The 20,935-nt window shown below is 43.0% G+C and overlaps 1 protein-coding gene and 1 long non-coding RNA gene across 2 annotated transcripts; one reads left to right on the top strand and one right to left on the bottom strand.

The window, feature by feature from the left end:
• Positions 1 to 528: 528 nt before the first annotated feature.
• On the bottom strand, positions 529 to 4,417 carry LOC309522588 (tetraspanin-3-like). The gene is made up of 2 exons (XM_082205967.1): positions 4,281 to 4,417; positions 529 to 1,793 (listed from the first exon to the last, which is right to left on the bottom strand). The coding sequence occupies exon 2, from the start codon at positions 1,523 to 1,525 to the stop codon at positions 713 to 715; it is 813 nt and encodes a 270-aa protein (XP_082062093.1). The 5' UTR covers positions 1,526 to 1,793; positions 4,281 to 4,417; the 3' UTR covers positions 529 to 712.
• A 1,849-nt stretch (positions 4,418 to 6,266) lies between these two features.
• On the top strand, positions 6,267 to 8,027 carry LOC309522597. The gene is made up of 2 exons (XR_014215144.1): positions 6,267 to 6,434; positions 7,852 to 8,027. It is a non-coding gene; the product is annotated as an uncharacterized lncRNA (long non-coding RNA).
• Positions 8,028 to 20,935: the final 12,908 nt, after the last annotated feature.

Below are 20,935 nucleotides of genomic sequence, written 5' to 3' on the forward strand. Positions count from 1 at the left end.
ATTAAACACTCTTAAAATGCTAAGGGACTCTAATTGCTTTGTTCTGCTGATGCACAGCCAAAGTGGGGGCAGAAGCCATTTCTCCGAAGCCTGACAACTCTTAAAGGCACAGCAGTCATATATCTTGGAATACTAAGCTCCCAGGCCTGCAGCTTTGAGTCCTCCAAACCCCCCTTGTCAGACCCCCTTTCATTCTTTTCTCATCCTTCATTTCTACAGTGCCCTTTCTAGCATAATTCCCTTTCCTTCACTTAATCTTTCTTTTATGTACCTACTCAGCACTAAAGACCTTCTTCTCTTAAGTTTCTCTACCTGATGGGACCTCTTTCCAGACCTTGGTCTGTGTGAGGTTTAATGACCAACAGAATTTTTTTCTTTCCCTCACTAAAGTTGGACTGCCAACATTCAAACAGCTTTACTTCCAGAGCAGTGGAAGAGTTTGCAACTGTACAATCAGTATCAAAGGCAATCAGTATCAAAGGATTCACTGTCACACATGCAGTGCTAGAAGAATTGCCCACCGTCCAAAGTTTTCAGATGCATTCATTTATTTAGTATTAGTCAGAGAGAGAGAGAGAGAGAAGATCTGGCATCTATATTCCAAGAAGGGTTTTTAGTCTCATATTTCCCATAGTTTTACAAAGGCCATCTCAAGATTTGAGAGCAGTGCACAATAACATCAGGTAAGATGGAAAGGGACTAGTTTTGTTGCCTAGGAGAAAGCAGCAGAATCAAGAATTTGGAAGTCTTGGAATGGCTGTTCCTTCATAAGTATTCCATTGCTAAGAGCAGCCAGCATCTCCAACCAAACCACCACCATACAACACCAAGCCATATATCCCATAACAAAATGCAGCCTCCCTTCCAGTCTCTGAAGACAGCCTTCCTTAAACAGCTTCTCCGGCTGACTTATGTCACCCCTGCAGTCCAAATAAGCCTCTTTGCAACAGCTTTCAGGTGCAAAGACATGCCCAGCTTGGAGACGAGTTGGCAGCGCTGCCGTCCAGTCAGTGTAGTTGTCGATTCCGCAGCACTTCAGCTGCTTATGGGTTGCATCAACAGCCCTGTTGCTACGGTGATGTGGAGCAGTTCTGTTGTATTGGAGAAAGAAGTGGCCCATGCTGTTTTTCAGTTGATGGCCTGCTTTGACACAGTAGACGTGGGTCATGATGGTTGAAGATGCCTCTAGGCAGAGAAGGACCAACAGAAAGTACATCAAAGTCCCTTGGTGAAGGCGAGAGTTCTTAACTGGGGCGCATATAGCCAAAGCACCGGTGGGGACTAGCAGAAGAGCAGCCATGATGGCCAGCCAGCCTGGCACAAGGAAGAATCTGTTCTGAAAGAAGACTCCGTAGCTTCTGTAGGTGAGGATTACAAATGCACCACCAAGGACTAAAGCCACAGCAGCTCCCCAGAGAAGGAAGCCAAGGAGCGTCAACACAACTTTAGCTAAGGCTCTGCTCCAGGACTCTGTTATGCACATTAAGGAAGGGTTAAAGCTGGGATTAAGCTGTACCCGCTTCATTTTTGGAAGGAATCTTCGCTATAGCCGCTCAAAATCTCAGTCTCACATTCTGTGGAGGTCTCTCCATATTTCTGGGCAGGTGATAGGGAGGGCCTATCCCAAATCCCTGGTTAATTAGCAAGCAGCAAGCCCTAGTGCTGATAGCTCTGTGTGGCCCTCATTCTGGAAAAAATATATGGTACAGTGCAAATTTAAATAGGTATCAGGAGTTTTCTTATGTCAGGTCAGATTATTTGGCTTCCGCAGGAACCAGGGTCATCTCACCTCCCTGCAGATAAATCAGAATGAATGCTCCTTAAGTGGCCGACACTAAGTAATCTCCCTGCAATCAAAGCAGGATAAAATGCATAATAAACAGGTCATCTGGAAGTGTGCTTTTGGAGGTTGATTGTGTGTTGTGTGAACAAATCCTTTTTATTTGTCTCAGCAAGCTGTTGCCTTGACAGGAGAACCTTTCATCTTGTACCACGAAGAAGCTATTGTTGTCAGCTGAAACATGCTGGGCGTGCTATTGTTTTACAAGGACTGCTATTTGATTTGATTTGATTTTTAAAAAATAACATTTTTGCAATGCTATTTTGAGGCTTTGCCTCTTCTTTTGTTTCCTTTTCTTGGTCTTAAAATCCGCCGCCTGCCAATTTTAAGGGATAACCTTAATCTTTGCTCTCCATTCCCCACCCTACTGTGACTGTGTTCCTAAACCACTTACCTGGAAGCAAGCGTTCTTGAATTCAATGAGACCTCCTTTCAAATAGATGCACGTAGGATTGTGCTCTTGGTGGGCAGAAGGTTGGAAATGGCTACTGTGGGATGTAATCCACTGAGAACAGTCAAGTACAACATTCCTTGTTTTCCTAGAGTGGACATGCAAGGGAATGTTTGGTCCAGCCAGTTGAAACTTCCTGTTCCTCCTGGGCTGGAGCATCCTTCCTTGCATGCGACTAGTGGGTGGGCGTGACTTTTCCACATCTGGTAAAAGGACAAGGCATGCTGCCACTCTCCCTCTTTTCCATCTTCCTTTCAGCCTGTGAACTTCCCGGACTGCTAAGTGCAGTCACTAGGTCAACCCACATATGGGGTAAACCTGTTTGTATATGCTTGCAGCTTTAAGCCTTAAGCCTGCCTTCAGGGATCACACTGTGCTCTGCCTGATCATGAGTAAACTTTCTTTTTATTGCTTTTGAATAAGACTGTGGTGTCTTTATTCTTTTAGGAGGGATTCAAGGGGTCTTACCGGGAAAATATCAGAGCACATTTCAATCTGGACAAGCCAGATTGAATTGTGTATTGTCTTAAGAAACTCGCATGAGTTTGCAACTAGTTTTCTGCTGTGTAAAGAGGAATGCACTCTGCTAAGTAAAGGAACTTGATAGCGCAAGTTAGGAAGGATATTAATAAACAATATATCCACTTCTGCCACCCTGAACATTCCCACAGCTACCTTCTACCAGGTTAGGCTATTTGGTTTTGTAGCCCTGTATTGTCTACTCTGACTGACAGTGGTTCTCTGGGTTCTTCTGGCAAGGAGGCTCTTTCTGTCATGAGACAAAGGTTCTTGAGAGCACAAGCAGTAAGGACTACAAGGACTACACAATCATTCAAACCTGCTAACTGCTAACAGCAAACTGCTAAGTCACTGTGACTCACGGCACATCTTGAGTGATGACTCATTTTCCCTATAAAAGTAGCCAATGTCTCTCTGTGTGCCTCAGCCAGTGTGTGTGTTGTGTTGTTGCAGACAAGAGTGGCTCCAGGACTCTAGTAAATCCGTAACTAAGACTGTGCCTCTGTGAAGAGTCAGATAGCTGCTATGAGCACTCTGTGTATGCTCTTGAACTATGCTGTTTATGAACAACTTTATTTTCTTCCGTTTCATTCTATTTATGAAGACTCTGCTTTGATTGATTTACCACTGCATGACACTTTCTCCATATCTACTACCTGCTCCTTTCTAACTGGAGATGCCAGGCTCATTGGACCTGGAGCCTTCCACATACAAAGCCACAGCTGGTCCCTCCTCCTGCCCTAACCTCAATGCTGATTTCTAGCAGAAGTGCAAGTAATTGCAGAATGAGGGCCAGACCTATGAAGCAACTTTTTGGTGGAATCCTCACATTTCCAGCCTTGGCTAACTGCAGTGTTTGTGATCCGCCAAGGTGAAATTAGCGCAATGGGTGTTTGATAAATCTCCCGTTTTAATCCTGACTGGTAAGATTGCCAACTGATCAGGAAATGGAATCTTCTTAGCCAGCTCTTTTGCCTGAAACAGGAGTTTGCTGTGCAGAAACCAGCAGGCAAAGCTTTTCAAAGCAAAGGGCTAAACTTTCTCATCTACAGATATCTGTTCATCAAGCAGCAGTTAAAAGCTGAATGACAATAAATGGCTGAAAAGTTGGCAGCTCTGCAGCCTGCGAGGACAGACACAGTAGGCTGTCAAACACCTGGCTGATAGATAATGCATTTCTTTCTCTTTTTCTGATGCCCAATAGTTTTGACAATAGCAAGTAAAATCACTAGATTTTTTAAAATATATCTCATCTATCTGTAGTGTCTGGCCTTGTGCTGTGCTGCTTCAATGTTTCTCCTCTGTAAGATATTTAGCATTAATTGACAGATTATAGGAGCCTTCCTGGATGCTGTTTCCAACAATGGAGGTACAATATAGCTATCATGACCAGCCCTCACCCCTCCAAGCTCTCCTGTTTACCGTTTTACATTAAAGCCACTGTTTGGTAGTGGTAGTTTCTGAACTGACCAGGAATGGGAGCTTGGGGTCGTAGTGGGATGCTTGATGGCGATGTCGACCCACGGTGCAGCGGCTGTGGAAAAGGCAGATTCCATGCTAGGAATAATTGGGAAATGAATTGAAAATAAAACTGCTGATGTCATAAAGCCATTGTACAAATCTGTGATGCGACTGAATCTGGAATTCTTTGTATGGTTCTGGTCTGGAGGTGTTGGAATAGATTCAGAAAAAGGCAATGGCAATGATAAAGAGGATGGAGCGACTTTCCCACAAGGAAAGGTTACTGCTTTTAGGACTTTTTAGTTTAGAGAAAAGGTGAATAAGATGTGTTAAGACAGAAGTATACACATTTATGCCTGGCATGGGGAATGCAGATAGAGGAAAGTCCCCACCCCCCCAATAACATTACAACTTGTGGACATTCAATGAAGCTGAATGTTGGAAGATTCAGTGCAGATAAAAGAAAATACTTCTTTATGCAGCACATCATTAAACTATGGAACTCCCTCCCATAGAAGGCAGTGATAATAATAATATATATTTTTTTTAATTTATACCCCACCCTCCCCGGCCAGAGCCGGGCTCAGGCGGCTAACACCAGTAAAATTACAAATAAAATAAAATAAATAAACCAATTTAAAATACAGGTTAAAATATAATTTAAAATGCAGCCTCCTTTTAATAGTAGCCCATAGATCAGAACCATAAGGGGAGGGAAACATAAGGGTCAGACTGAGTCCAAACCAAAGGCCAGGCGGAACAGCTCTGTCTTGCAGGCCCTGCAGAAAGATGTCAAGTCCCGCAGGGCCCTAGTCTCTTGTGACAGAGCGTTCCACCAAGATGGGGCCAGTACTGAAAAGGCCCTGGCCCTAGCTGAGACCAATCTAACCACCTTGCAACCTGGGACCTCCAAGGTGTTGTCATTTGTGGACCTTAAGGTCCTCCGTGGGGCATACCAGGAGAGGCGGTCCCGTAGGTACATGGGTCCTAGGCCGCAACTTGAATAACAAACCAACTTGAATAACTTTAAAAGAGGACCAGAGAAATTCATGATGGCTATGTTCTGTCTTCACTGCCAGATGCACTATGCCTCTAAATACCAGTTGTTGTGACTCTCAGGTGGGTAAAATGCTGTTGAGCTCATGCCCTGCTTGTGTGCTTCACAGAGGTATCTGGTTGGCCACTGTGAAAAGAGGATGCTCGACTAGGACCATTGACTTGATCTTGCAGGCTCTTTTTACATTCCATAGTTAAGTCTCTGGGCAAGGACCAAGGTTCACACATTATACTAAGCTGTAGTTTAATACATTGTGGTTTAGTGTAATATGTGAACCAGGCCATCTTGCAGGCTAGGATGAAAGTCTTGATCCAGTTTGTGTCCCTTGTACGTGAGTAAGTCCATTCCATCTCAAGTCTGTGCTGATTTTTTTAAGGAAAATTCCCAAAGCAGCTTCCTTCAGCTTTTCCCCACTGATGCTATGACCCAGTGACAGCAGAATTATGCCGAAAATACCTCCAAGTCTGTTGGCAAGTGTACTGTATGTTTTTTCCCCATATTATTATTGTTGACTCCACATGAAAAGGCTCCATTGCTGCTGCTTTCTTTTCTATTTTCCCTCTTCCCTCTCTGCTCATAAAACTTAATGAGATATTAACATTTGAATTACAACACTCTTTATTGTTAGCTCATTCTGCAAGCTTTGAAAGGCATTTGAAGCCTGAAAGGAGCAACGCAGCACCTCGAGGCTGTTCCACTGTGGGCACTTGCCGTTGTCTCTCCCTGAATAGGCACGAGAGAATTTCAGCCATTATAGAGGCCTAAAGGCTACAGTCTGTCTCAATATTTCCCAGTGTGTGATTTCTCATTCTGTTCAGTCTGACTCTTTGGACCTTGTAAAAGCAGGTGTTGGGGAAATGCGTATCGGTCTCCCACTGTTTACCAACCCAATACTCTTTTGAGTTTTCATTATTTCCATGTGTGCTTTTCACAGAAGGGGGTGAGAAGAAAGAACTTCTGGAGAACCTTCAGCCCTCCAAGTGTTGCTGAAAGGCCATTGGACACGCTTGCTGGGGCTGATTCTGCAAGCAACTGGAGGGCCAAAAAGTTCCTCATATCTGCTTAGCATTATGTGTAAACCGGGCCAAGGACAAACCCAGTTATAGGTCTGTACAATTCGATCCAGGAAATGGATTTCATTGGGAATGTTGGGCTCAGTCTGGGTACCAGAAAGTAGGAGCGATTGGAGAATACTAAACTAGCGAGTATGATGCAGTACTTGTTTATTGCAGTTATGTTCCACTTGGGAATCTGTTGTCAATGCTAAGAAAGTGTGTCTTCGGTTACCCCAACACCTTTCTGCTCAGGGTACGTTATGCAGCTGTGTAGTAAATATTTGTATGGCATTAAAGCCTAGAGGCCTCAGCTGACATCGCCTCTCGTTTCAGTTAGCTATGGGTGCATACATCCATAGGGTGAGACAGTTCCTGCCCCAGTGCATTCCAAAGGACACAGCGGTTGGGGAAAGTGAAGTGTCGACACTGAGGGTCCTAAAATTTGCCACTCTGAATCAGGCTGTTTGTTGTGAAAGAGGAATTTTAAGGACAAAATCCTGGGGGAAATGTATGGTAAATAATTTAAAGCAGTCTCTGCCAAGATGACCCTCAGGGTCCCTTCCAATTCTATGATTCAAATGGAGAGTGATGCAATGAAGATATAATTATATACAGTACCTTGAAATTATACACATATCTGAGAGACATCCTTACAGATATGAGTGAATACTCCCCCCTCCATCACACACACCATCACTTTAAAATGTTTTTTAGTTCTCTGAACATCCCTAAGAAGTTTCCCCTTTGAAGTGTGCCTCAGAATTCCACTTTACAAATACATAAAGCTCCCTTGAGCTTTACCTCAGGATTCTTCGTATTTCATCCAAGAAAGGTCATGGAACCACCGAATTCACATCCAAATTTCACATTCAGTGCTGTTCAGGGAAACCTGTGTTGAATCAGGGCTGAACCAAGACATTTTTCTGCCCAAGATGGAGCAGGAAGCTGTTCTCCCTGCCCTTTAGTAAAGCTGCAAAGTATCCATTATTGGGGCATCTAAGGCAGAAAGTCCAACAAGCACCTCTCCTAGGAATTGAAAATACAGCAATACTAAATTCAGTTATTAACTTTTTGCTGCCTGAGGTAGCTGCCTCTCACTGCCTGATGGTTGGGACACTCTCCCTATTGTAAGAAATGTAACTTTTCCTTAGCCAAACTCTTTTCACTTCCTTCAGGTAATTTTGCCTGAGACAATTGCTTTAGGTGACATTTGGTGACATTTCTAATTCTGGTCGTGTGTCTACCACACACTCAAAGCACACACATCACCAAAGAATGATGGGAACTATAGTTTACCATTCACAGAGCTGCAATTCCCAGCACCCTTAGCAAACTACAGGATTTGTAGTGTGAGGGGTTTTTTTTGGGGGGGGGGTGCTTTGAATGGTGTACAAAGCCTGCATATTCAGCCCTTACAACCAGTTAAGGTTTCTTTCCTCCCATACTCATTTTTTTTGTGCAAAATTAGAATCTCAAAGGTCCATGGATCAACTTGCTCAGTTGAAGCTCTCAAGCCATGCAACATTCTTCCCTGGCTACATTTCAGAAGCATTTTAAGATGCCGCCATTCCTTTTGGATGTGTTCTCAGTGCTGTGGGAGAGGGGAAGGTTGCTTTTCTTGTCAATAAATTTTGGAAGGATGCATATTGTTTATGTCATAAGATTTTTATGGTTCCATCTTAATGTATTAGGTATTTGTTTGGGGGTGTCTTTTTTTGGACCATCTTGAGCTAATAGATAAGGGGGTATAAAAATCAAGGGGGGAAATTAAATTAGAATAGCCTCAACAGTTTCTTTTCCTGTGACAGATCCGTCTAACATGATGAATGTTGTCCTGTTTTCTCTGGGGTTGTTTCTGCATATGAAATGATGGGGGCTGAAATTCAAATGCAAATGTAATCGCTAATACAGCTTAGATAAAATACTTTCTGATATATTGCTGAAAGCATAATCCCTCATGTTAATAAAATAGCACACTTTTTTGCATTATTTTTGTACCCGGTGAAGATTAATAATGAAGTGTTCTGATCGGAGAAAGAGGGTCAGATAGGTCCATCACCACAAAGTACATTGGATTTGTGGCACACTTGGCCTTAGTAAATGCATGCGAGAGAAATTCAGGTTGACATCTGGACCGACATCAAGCTGGTTTCAACCTTATCTCATAAGACGTGGATGCCACCTCAGAGAACTAAGAGGAAATGTCACAACATCTTGATGGGACAGGAATATAGCATTTAAGACAGCCAGTTGGGCTTTCATCAGTACCAAACCTTTTGCAAAGACTCTGTTTACCACAAAAAGCCAGATAATCCTTCTGGAGAGACAAGTTATGCAATTCCACCCAGAAGAAGTGTGTGAGCTGCAGTTGTCAATGAATTTAGTACAGTCATAGATTGGAAGTCGAACAGAATCCATTCCGGAAGTCCGTTCGACTTCCAAAATGTTTGAAAACCAGAGCATGGCTTCTGATTGGCAGCAGGAAGCTCCTGCAGCCAATTGGAAGCTGTGGAAGCCCCGTCAGACATTCAGCTTCCAAAAATAGTTCGTAAAGTAGAACACTCACTTCCAGGTTTCGACCATTCGGGAGCCAAAACGTTTGAGAACTAAGCTGTTTGAAAACCAGGATGCGATTGTATTTATCTTTTAAAGCAAGGGTCCGTAACCTTGGCCCATCTAGATGTTGTTCAATTGCAACAGCTGCTTTGAGACTCCTTAGGGTAGTGATAAAGCTGGATATCAAATCCAAACTCCTCCTCCTCCTCCTCCTCCTTCTGGAACCTGCCATTAAAATGGAGTCCTAGAAATCATCTAAGTTTCCTGAGTATAGAGAAAGTAAAGGTAAAGGGACCCCTGACTGTTAGGTCCAGTCATGGACGACTCTGGGGTTGTGGCACTCATCTCACTTTACTGGCCGAGGGAGCCGGTGTAAAGCTTCTGGGTCATGTGGCCAGCATGACTAAGCCACTTCTGGCAAACCAGAGCAGCGCACGGAAACACTGTTTACCTCTCCACCACAGCGGTACCTATTTATCTACTTGCACTTTGACGTGCTTTCGAACTGCTAGGTTGGCAGGAGCAGGGACCGAGCAACAGGAGCTCACCCCGTTGCGGGGTTTCGAACTGCTGACCTTCTGATTGGCAAGCACTAGGCTCTGTGGTTTAACCCACAGAACTCCCTAAAATTATAGCACAGGAAAACATATGGGGAACACTTTCACTAGGACAAACTCTCAAATGTCAAGGCTGTATTGGAAATCAACTGAACCCAGCCATTGCTCTCCTGTATCAAGGAACATTTAATGTTGCTAAATACCTAGCTTCTCAATAATTGCTGTTACGTGGTAGACCAAGGTACAGAAGTGAGCAAACCCCATTCTAATTAAGGACTAAAAGTGTGTATTTAATGCAGCCAGTTGCTTTTTCTAAACCAAGTGGCAAGAGAAAAATTAGCCATAAACACAAAGCTTGCTTCCAGAATAGCAGTATTTTTTCAGGAGTGGTTCAGGTGCATACCAGAAATTTAGGTTTGCACAACTGAAGCAGAGTAAAGTGCTCTGGCTGTCTGGCAAAACAAATCCACTTAAAAAAATAAATAACAGCCCCTTGAACTTCTTGCTATTAGGAAAGTGATGGTAAAAGCACTGAGAAGTCTGGGGTGAATGGGTAGCTGTATAACCACTGTGCAGGCAAAAAAAAAAAAAAATCAGGATGAATGCTCATTGTCATAAAACCTCTGTGGAAACAAATCAGAATGAAATAATAAAGATCAGATACATTCTCACCTCCATGTTCAATAAACAGTTTTTTTTTGAAGGAGTCTAATGAGTTTGTGCTGGATGAGGTAGAGGAACGAGTGATGCCCAGATGCAACAGTGAGAAAAAATAGAGTGTGAATTGGCCTGAATGTTTGTGTGTTTGGTAAACCTCAGAAACCATTTCTCCCCTTCTGTTTCCCAGATTGACAATATTTCAAAATATCTGTGTGCAGAAACGTTTTGCCTTGATGTGTTCGTGCAAGAAATTAGCATGATCTGAAAACTTGAAGGGAGCTGTATTTATCCTCTTAACATGGAAAAAATGAAGAAGGAAAGGTACTTTGCTTGTGATTATGACATACAGCTTTGCCTTGGGGGTGGAAAGCAGACAGCAATGTATGAATCTACGGTATTTGCCCAGATTTTAAACAGCAGTTGGGTCAGCCTCATTGCTTCAAGAGGAGACAATGAGCTTGAGTCTCCAACGGGGCATGCGGAACAAGCCTTAGGGCTCAAAGAGAGACTGTCAGAGGAAGGGTTTCCCTTGTTAATATACTGGCTTATTCCTCAATTTGTAAAGCCGCCTAAGAGATGTGGACCCTATTTCCCATGGAAGTGAATGAGAAATGAGGATCAAAATCCTCCATGCAACTTCAGGGATCTCATTCTTAAGCACAATAAAGCAGACAAATCTCAACTGCTTTTGTCTGAAATGGGAAACGTCAGGTTGCAAAGTGTTTGATGGACCAACAGCAGTTGATTTCCATGGCCTAAGCAAAATCTGGCTATTTTAGGAGGGATATGAAATCATCAAGGTGGCACTGTTATGATCACTTACCTAACCATAAGTTCAATTTCACTTGGTGAGGTTTACTTTTGAGTAGACATGTGTACAAATGCCCTGCTTGACTGCAATCCTATGCACACTTGGAGCAACTACCATTGAACACAATGGGACTCTCTTCCAACCCTGTGTGTTTGTATTTGCAAGAGACAGATACTTGCTTTCCATGTCTACAATCTTATGTAGGTTTTTCTTGTGCAGATTTACCTGTGTGTAAGTCTAATTGCAAGCTGGGAGATTTAGAAATAAGCCCCATTACAGATCCCCCCCCCCAAGAATCCCTATTTTCCAGTCCCTGGAAGCCATCCCAGTTTCTAATTTGACCCCGGAATGTCCCACATTTCCTTAGAATGTCCCTATTTTCATTGAAGAAATGTTGAAGGGTATGGAATTATGCAACTCCCAAGACAAGGAGATAAGTAACTATAGAGTGGTACTACTTACATTCACCTCCAGTTACATATCCTTTGGGATAGTAAAGGTAAAGGTACCCCTGCCCGAACGGGCCAGTCTTGACAGACTCTGGGGTTTGTGCGCCCATCTCACTCAAGAGGCCGGGGGCCAGCGCTGTCCGGAGACACTTCCGGGTCACGTGGCCAGCGTGACAAAGCTGCATCTGGCGAGCCAGCGCAGCACACGGAACGCCGTTTACCTTCCCGCTGGTAAGCGGTACCTATTTATCTATTTGCACCTGGGGGTGCTTTCGAACTGCTAGGTTGGCAGGCGCTGGGACCGAGCAGCGGGAGCGCACCCCGCCGCGGGGATTCGAACCGCCGACCTTTCGATCAGCAAGCCCTAGGCGCTGAGGCTTTTACCCACAGCGCCACCCGCGTCCTCCTTTGGGATACATCAAGCATTTAATACCTTCCCTATACAGGGCTTCCTTCAGCTGTTGTCTAAAGGTTGTACAGTGGTACCTCTGGTTCCATTCTGGAGCTCCCAAAGGATACATACGTGGCAAACCTGGAAGTATTTTCCCGGGTTTTGCTGTGCATGCATGCACAGAAGCACTAAATTGTACCATGCACATGCGCAGACACAGCACCTCCATTTGCAAATTCCTTGGGATCTGACCGGAGCTCCAGAATGGATCCTGCTCGCAACCAGAGGTACCACTGTACAACCTTTAGACAACAGCTGAAGGAAGCCCTGTATAGGGAAGGTATTAAATGCTTGATGTTTTACTGTATTGTGCTTTTATATATGTTGGAAGCCACCCCGAGTGGCTGAAGGAACTCAGTCAGATGGGTGGGGGTATGATGATGATGATGACAGGACATTCCTATTTTCTTCGAAGAAACATTGGAGGGCATGCCATTAAACTCTTTGCACCTGTGTACACAGGAGTTAAGCTGTACTAATAATGTATGCCCTTTCACGCAAACATTTGTACATGAGTAGAGACAGCATGTAAATGTTTTCAGTGTAATGTGTGAACAAGCCTCTTGTAAAAGCAGGGATGGTAGTATAATGTTGAACATTGCTACCTATACACTAGGGAAAATCCAAGCATCCATTTCCTCCTTATTTAGGATGGTGCTTCCTTTCCAGAGCATTTACATCTGTCATATTTGGAGTGGGGAGAGAAAAATGAATCCTGTCTCTTTCCTGGCTTTCTCTCTCCCTTCCTCCCCACATCAGTAAAAAGCTATGTCCAGCCTTGTGGCTTACACTGGGTGCAAAGTTCTCTCTTCCTGGTTATAGAATTAAAACTCTGACAGGTACTAACAAGAGCTGAGTTCAAGGAACACCTCTCCACACCTGCAAAAAACAACAACCCAACAAGTCAGCACTACAGTGGTGCCTCTAGTTGCAGACTTAATCCATTTCGGGAAGCTGTTCGTACCCCGAAAAGTCTGCAACTAGAGTGCTTCTTCCACGCATGTGCATGACGAGATTGAGAGCTTCTGCGCATGCATGAAGCGCACAGATCACTGGAAGTAAACACTTCTGGGGTTGCTGCGTTCATAAGCTTAAAGTCTGTAAGGAGACACAAGGTATGACTGTATTGTCAATACTTCTTGTTTTGCTCTGTAGAAGCTTCTAGGCTGCTCACCATTTTGTGTAAGGAATTAGAAGTGGCCAAGAGGCTTCTGTTTGTGGTACCTAGGCAGAGCAAATCAGGGAAGATTGTGGAATGTGGAAAAGATGTCTGTTTAGGCCCTGTCTACCTCTTGTACTAAGAATTGTATTCTGCTGCAAGATAATGGCAAGAATAAAATTCTACCCTCTTCCAGCCTGATAATTTCACATCTTGCCTCAACTGGATCCTTAGGTTGTAAGGAAGGTGTGAATAATATGAGTGGAAGAAAGGTGAATTATGTACTTGACAATGCCCTTTTGTTTACCATTTTCAGCTGTAAATATGCTTGTTTCAAGTACAGCGTTCATATAATATCAATATTGTGCTTTATATGTCCTACATTGCAAAATCTATTTTTACTACCATTCTTGGCTTACAATCACTGTCAATAAAATGCTAGCAAAGTCAGAATTCATTTTTCAGAGGCCAAATGTGCTTTAATGGTTTATGGGCAATTCCATTATTCTTTCTCCACACCCCCAATGTCCCCAAATGCAACAGCATCAAAAGAGAGAGAGCAAGTGAGAGAGATTTGCAATTTATTTCTGTACTCTGTTGCTAGCTGAAGCATTTCTAAAACTCTTCAGAAAACTTTTCAGAAAGTATAAACCAATTCTAAAATGGGTCTATGGACTCTAGTTATAAATTCATATCACCTCTTCCCGCTTTTGTTCATCCCTGCTATTTAAATGTTGATCAATCTTGACTGAATTAGAGGATGTCTGATTTGCCTTGTGAATAAGTTTAGAATCAGCTTACTGAATATTTAGACAACTTTACAAAAGGGGATTGATTGAGTGTAGTTTTTGTGACATGTAGAAACCTAGCAGAGGCAGATTTAGGGCAGCACAACCAGTTCCCCCTGCACTGGACATTGAGCCAAGGAGGGTGCCACAGGGTGCCACAAATATGATGTCTTCTTCTTCTTCTTCTTCTTCTTCTTCTTCTTCTTCTTCTTCTTCTCACTCGTAGATTGATTGTCTTCCCTAAACATGGTTTTAACAATGAGTCTGTAAGTGATTGTGGAGGCCAATTCTGGATCCACACGTCCTTCCACAGGGGGACATTGGTTGCCGAGTGGGAGTTGATCATGGTGTGGATTTGCTAAGCGTGCCTTCCTCTTAGCACGTTTCTCCCTTGCGTCCTGATTTTGAGTTTCTTCAAAGCCCATGATACCTTTGGTAAAGGCTGTTCTCCAATTGGAGCACTTGCAAGCAAGTGTTTCCCAATTGTTGGTGTTTATACTACATTTTTTAAAAAAAAATTGCCTTGAGACAGCCTTTAAAGCTCTTTTGTTGACCACCAGCATTACTTTTTTCCATTTTTAAGTTCGGAATAGAGCAGTTGCTTTGGAAGACAATAATCAGGCATCCACACAACATGACCAGACCAACGAAGTTGATGTTGAAGAACCATTGCTTCAATATAGTGAACTGAGCAGAATGGAAGGCAAGAGGTGGGAGGGCACCGAATTTTGGCCTCTCACAGAGTGCCACTGAAATCTGAAATACAGTCCGCCCCGAAGCCTAGTTCAACTCACTGTAAATAAGCTAGCTGATGGTGTTGGTGTTTTTTAAAAGGAAGAAAACCATTGTGTGAATCAATTACTCTGAGTTTGTTCAAGATTCAGTCATGATAAAACATAACATAAGGTTTGAGACCAAGGGTGTGCTTTGATTTTTGATGAATCCAAAGGGGAAGGGGATAGCTCAGAGGTGTTTATGTCTTCTTAGAGATGGAGCAGGACCTCAAAGAGGTAACTCAAATTGACGTCGGGACCCCTGAATGGCCCCTACCTGCCAATTTCACACAACTTTAATATCAGACATACATACTGGAACATCATCTATGGGTGGCATTTTAAAGGCGTTGATACCCAATAGCTTATTTTCCTGACTATTTTACTTCCTAAAATGAAAAAAGAAAAAGAAATGACTGTGTGTTGAAAAGCTAAGGGTCCTGAAACAAAATCTGATCGTCCATGTCTTAATATTTTAATGGAACTGCTTGCATATTTTGAAAGTTGTTTGTGTGCTGTGTTAAATCAGGAGGTGGGGGTGAATCTCTTCAAAATGAGAAGGAAAACAGAGGTGATGGAGAGCAGGGGAAACAGCAAGAGGGCAAAGGTAATTGCAGAGAGCAGTTATTCCTAACAACTTGATGACCCAATTGCACTAAGAACACAGCTCAGAAAATCAACAACTAGGGCTTGCTGAATCTGAAGAAAGCTTGGAAGGAAATACTTAAAGAAAAGTATTAACAGCTTTTCTTCACTAATCCCACTTCATAAGTTTTCTTAAAGGTTTTGTCACAGACAAGAACTTTGAGTCCTCCCCCCCCCCATTTCTCTTCTCCCCCACCCTCATCTTGATTTAACTGCAAAGCAAGCACTTCATTGATCAATTTTCATATTGCTTTTGTTTCATCTCTCTCTCTGTCTGATGCTGAGAGCTGTGTTGTCAATGGGACTTATCCTTCACTTTAGCAAACAAGTTTGTTTCCCCCCCCCCCACAGCCAATATGCTGACACTTTGCGTGATCAAATTCAAGACATCAACTCACTTCTAGGGATTAACAAATGTCAGAGAATGGGGCACATCTCATGTTTAGAGGGTGGGTCATCTTCAGCCAGTTTCATTTCCCAGCCTCTTTTTCCTTAATTCAGAGTGGGAGGAAAAGGCAAAACAAATGATCTTCCAAAGTGATACAAAGAAAATGGCAATCTTGGGCTAGCAGAAAAGCTTTTGCTGCCTGAGATCCAGCACCCAATGTTACACATTCTTGCCAAAAACACTCAGGCCCAGATTCAATATCGTTTGACTCCCAGCACAAGAGCTCTTGCACTAGAGTAAGGGCAGGAATAGTGGTTGTGAAAGATGAAATCCAGTGGAACAATTGCACTAGCAGAAGCAACCCAGTCAGAGGTGGATAATGATGATGATGATGATGATGATGATGATGATGATAATTTGAATCAGATGTCCCTATTTTCATCAGAGAAATGTTGGAGGGCATGTACTTGGTTTAAGGGCTTGTGTAGGTGTGCTGAAGGATTATTGACCACACTGGATGAGGCTGATCAGAGTTGGAGTCCAATGATATCTGGAACATTACATCTGGTTACATCTGTAACATCTGGTTAACCACCTCTTGTCTAGTGTCTCAAGTTAAAAAAGCCCAGAAAGCAATAGTTGCAGAAAACTTCTGCCTGAGAATCTGGAGAGCCACTGCCAGTCAGACAATACTGGGCATAGATAGACAAATAGTTTGACCTGCTAGAAGGCAGCCACTGATATCCCATCCAGACCTAATCTTCTACCCACAAACAGTGTAATCCTACGTGCATTTATTTGAAAGTAGGTCTCACTGAATTCAAGAGGGCTTGCTTCCATGGAAAAGACCCTTGGAGTCCCTTTCATCTCTACAATTCTATGATTCTTGGTGGGTTTAGGTATGCAGTCACAGTAACTATTTCAAGTGCGAGGAGACAAGATCAAGGTTATCCCTTAAACTTGACATGCAGCGGTTTTTAAGGTAATAAAATAAATATTTTGTGGTACAATATTAAGGTTCTCCTGTTAAGGCAATGGCTTGCCCAGACGAATAAAAATGATTTGTTCATCCAACACACAATCAGTCTCTAACGGCACACTTCCAGATGACTGGTTTATCGAGCATTTATCCTGCTTTGATTGCACATAAATTAGATGATGTTGGCTCTTTAATGGGCATTCATTCCGATTTGTTTGTGGGGAGGTTAGATGACATTGTTTCAAACCAAGCACTTTCCCACACTTTCCGGTCCATTTTCCGAATGCTTTCCTTATTGCAAAAAGTCTGCTCTTTTGAGGGAGTGGGTTTGTTGTGCACAATCTCCCAATCGGCCATAATTGTGTAACTTGAATTTGTTGGAATGGTGATTGAATCCCACTCCAAAAATAGTGACAGTCTGGACACTCTCCTGCTTAAGAATTGGCCATTGTTCTGCTGTGGGCACTTCTTTTTCCAATCGCCTGCAAATTTTGAATGGCACACCTCTTTTCCAAGCATAGTTTTAATTTGGACAGAAAGCCTCTATTAGTTGTCCACAGAGATTTAATTTAAAGCTGCAATCTCTATGGTGGGGTTAACACACCTAGAAGAGCATCTCCAGATGGGAGGCAATAAAGCTCCCAACAAGGAGGGCACAAGGAGAAGGGGACGACAGAGGATGAGATGGTTGGATAGTGTTCTCGAAGCTACCGGCATGAGTTTGACCAAATTGCGTGAGGCAGTGGAAGACAGGAGTGCCTGGCATGCTCTGGTCCATGGGGTCACGAAGAGTCGGACACGACTAAACGACTAAACAACAACACCCATGTTTAATGCAGGGCCCAACATGCAAAGTGGTAAAATATTGCCATCTGTGGTGCCACTTTAGATCTAGTTGAAAAGAGAAAATACCTTTTAGCAGGTTGTTACTGGTGCTGAAAGAAGGCAAGGATCCAAATTCTCCATGCTTTGGTACATTCAAAGCCAATTTGCAAAGAAGCAGCAGCAAATCTTTAAGCACGCCTTATTACCTGTTGTGATTATTATTATTTTTTAACAAAGCATCACAATTAAGGGTTTGGTTTTTTCCAGCAGGAACTCAAGGGAACTGAGTCCCCTTACCTTAAAAAAATTACATAGTAATTATTTTTCTTGTCTGAGGTCCTGGAATGGATATACACCCAATGCCTGAGCCAAAAATCCACCTATATAATCAATGAAGTTGTGGTCATTTCTAATCCAGATCATCGTCTGCTTGAATTTATTAATCACATCTTACATTTAGCCACTGCTCGGGTTAGGGTGTGTGGCACTGTGACCAGGCCCACAATAAATAAACAAACAAGCTTCATGGTGAGTTTTCCCACCTTTCTCCTCAGAAAAGAAGCACTGATCACAATCATTGTAGCAGTGTTATCAACACAGGGCCTTTGCCCAGTGCAAAAGGCTTTGTGCCATTGTCGTGCATAGAGTTGTGGTTTCTACTGTCACTGCAGTATTGTGACTTAGCAAACCTTAGGGGGAGCTATGATGACTGAGAAACGGAGCGAGAGGAGGTGGAATCGACATCAGCCAGCCAGACAGCCAGACAGCTGGCCAATTATTCGCCTACAAATAATTCTACAAATCAAGGTGATCTTAAAGCAATCTGGAAGGCATCTGATTCACACACCTCTCCATCAAGACAAGCAAGAAGCACAATCCCAGTTCAAAACCAGCCTGCCTGCTTGGACTGCCGTACTTGAGATGCAACAGAGCACCCAGGAGATTTGGCTGATTTGTTTTTCAATATGTTGGTTGAAATTCCCCAGGCTTGGCCTTGCATTTGCCTTTTTAAGGGGGCATGCAAATGTTCCCTTGGAAGGATTGATGAACTTCATATATTTAAATAAAAAAACTCAGAAGTAATCACACTTCGCTGCGGAGCAAACTGGGGGAAGTCTGTTTATCGCTCTCCCTGGTGATGAATAAACCATGGAGAGCAGGTGACAGTGCTGTTTGCAGTTGTCATCACTCCGTGCTGGCAATGTCTTCAGGAGCAGTCTTTTCAAATGGCCCAATTATACCATTTACTCCATTATTTGTTACCGATGCCATGGGTTTTAAAAGTTCATTTATTTAAAAATAGGGGAAATTCTGCTTTCCAGAAAGAATTCTGACTAAAAGAACAGGCACCGTTTTATTACAACTAATATGTTATCTAGAAAAAAGCCCAGAACACGATCCAATTTTAGGCATATTCAGAAGCTGTGGCTGCACAAATTAAAGCAAAGCACAAAGCTTCACTCATCCACCTACTTGCTGGGAGCATTTCCTCCCTGTAAATATGGGAGCAGCCTTTGCTATCACTTTCCTGGAACTGAGCATTTTTGAAGGAGATGCTTGCAGCTCCCCTTGCTGTATCTCAGCTGGAAGTGTGGTTGGTGAGGGGTGGGATTCTCGACAGGGATGGGGAACTTCCAGCCTGCCATGTCTCACCATTTGACCTGCAAGACCATCTGGGGCAAGCCATGTCCAACATTTTGAGCAGGTAAAAGTGGGGCTTGACTGAAAGGGCAGTACCTCCAAATGCCAGGCAACTAACTGGATATCTGACACTTGGGAATTACTGCACAAAGTTATTTGCTCAGCACTTCCCAAATGCCTGATAGTCAGCTGGTTGTCTGGGATATGGGAAGTGCTGTGCAAGGGACTTGGATAGGTGTCAGTCACCTGTCATAATGATAATGCCATATGACTGGCAGATGGGTTGCCTCACATACCTGTCAAAAGGGGCCTGCAGGAATGTCCACTCCCACATTAAATGGGGGGTGCTCCTTGCATGGTTGTGCACAGCTCCCTGGACCCTATGAAGCACCATTAGCACAGGCTTGGCTTTGGCTTCCCCAGGTGGGATACCTGGAGGTCTCCGCCTACCTCAGCCAGTTGCCCAATCCCTTCTGGGGAGACATTGCCAAGGTGGTCAGGCCAAGTAGGGGGAGGGACCACCCTGCCCACCCTCAGTTAAGATTTCTTTTGCAGATTAACTTTTTCTCAGAAGCCGAGCTTTTGTTTTGGAAGTTGAGCAGACTTCCGGAACAGATTCCGTTTGACTTCCAAGGTATGACTGTATTTGGTATGGATTTTTTTTACAGTTGAAGCCACTGGAATTAGATTCCTGGAAGGTTGTCCATGAGGGAATGTGAACCTCAGGCTGAAAAAGGTTCTTCAGTCCTGGATTAGTGTTGAGGGAATGACTGAGAGAACCAAGTGCAGACATGAAACTGACCATTGGCTAGTCACTATTTCTAGGCCTAACCTTCCTTACAAGATTGTTATGAGGGCAATTCTTTTCTCTGGGGTAGGGGAGAATGTTTGTGTCATCTTTTGAGATCCTTGGACTCCTTGGAAGCGAGGCAGAAGATAACTGCAAGACATAAATAAATGAAAGATGTCTTCCAAAAAGAATCTCCATACATGTTTGAGCTTGGGAAGGCTAATAGGTTTCCTTTGTTCAGCTTGTATGCTATCACATCCTTCAGTAAACCCAATTACACTTTGCTAAAATGTTGCTCCCTCCCTTTCAATATAAGAATCTAAAAATGGAAAGGGAAAAAAAAAACACCTGCTTTTTATTGTCTTTTAAAAATCCTTTTAAGGCTTCATTCCACTCCTGGAAAGATATGTAGTAGAATAAGTTTTGTTGAATGCATGCCTTTATATTAGTGATGTATGGCAGACCAAGAAATATATTTCTTCTCTTTCAACAGTTAAAGTACAACATGGGAGTTCCACTTCATAAATCAAGATTCAGATCACACTAGCAGGGTGCCTGAAAAATAGCTTTGAGTCTTTCGGTGATTTGCATGTCCAGTGCACACTATATTAAAAACAGCCTCTGGCGTGCACTTAAACAGACTAGCTGAGTTGACACAAGCCCAGGGTGGAAGTTCTTGGCAGCTGATCAAACCCAACGGAGAACTAATCACTAAGGGAATGGACATCTTTGAATAGAGCAAGCCTGAGAGGGTTTGATAGGGTTGGGCTTGCATGTTGTTGATCTAGGCAGGCAGCTGTAATGAGGCAAAATTCCACAAGATCGTCTCCAATTGAAATGAAGTAGAACAGATATTTTGGAGCAACTTTTGGAGGAGTTTGGAACAACTTTTTAGATGTTATCACTATTGCCTGACCTGAAATGTGGTTTGAGATCAGATTTCATCCATAATTCATACAAGATGCAATTTGCATGAATGTAATAGCACATTCTTGCACATTCGTAATTTGCACAATTTATAAACAGTGACAGAATTTGGGTTTTTAGTTCACATCATTCTTTTTCTAATACAGAACTCTT

This window comes from Podarcis vaucheri (assembly GCF_965113315.1).
Source record: "Podarcis vaucheri genome assembly, chromosome: 17".
In the NCBI taxonomy this organism is placed as follows: domain Eukaryota; kingdom Metazoa; phylum Chordata; class Lepidosauria; order Squamata; family Lacertidae; genus Podarcis; species Podarcis vaucheri.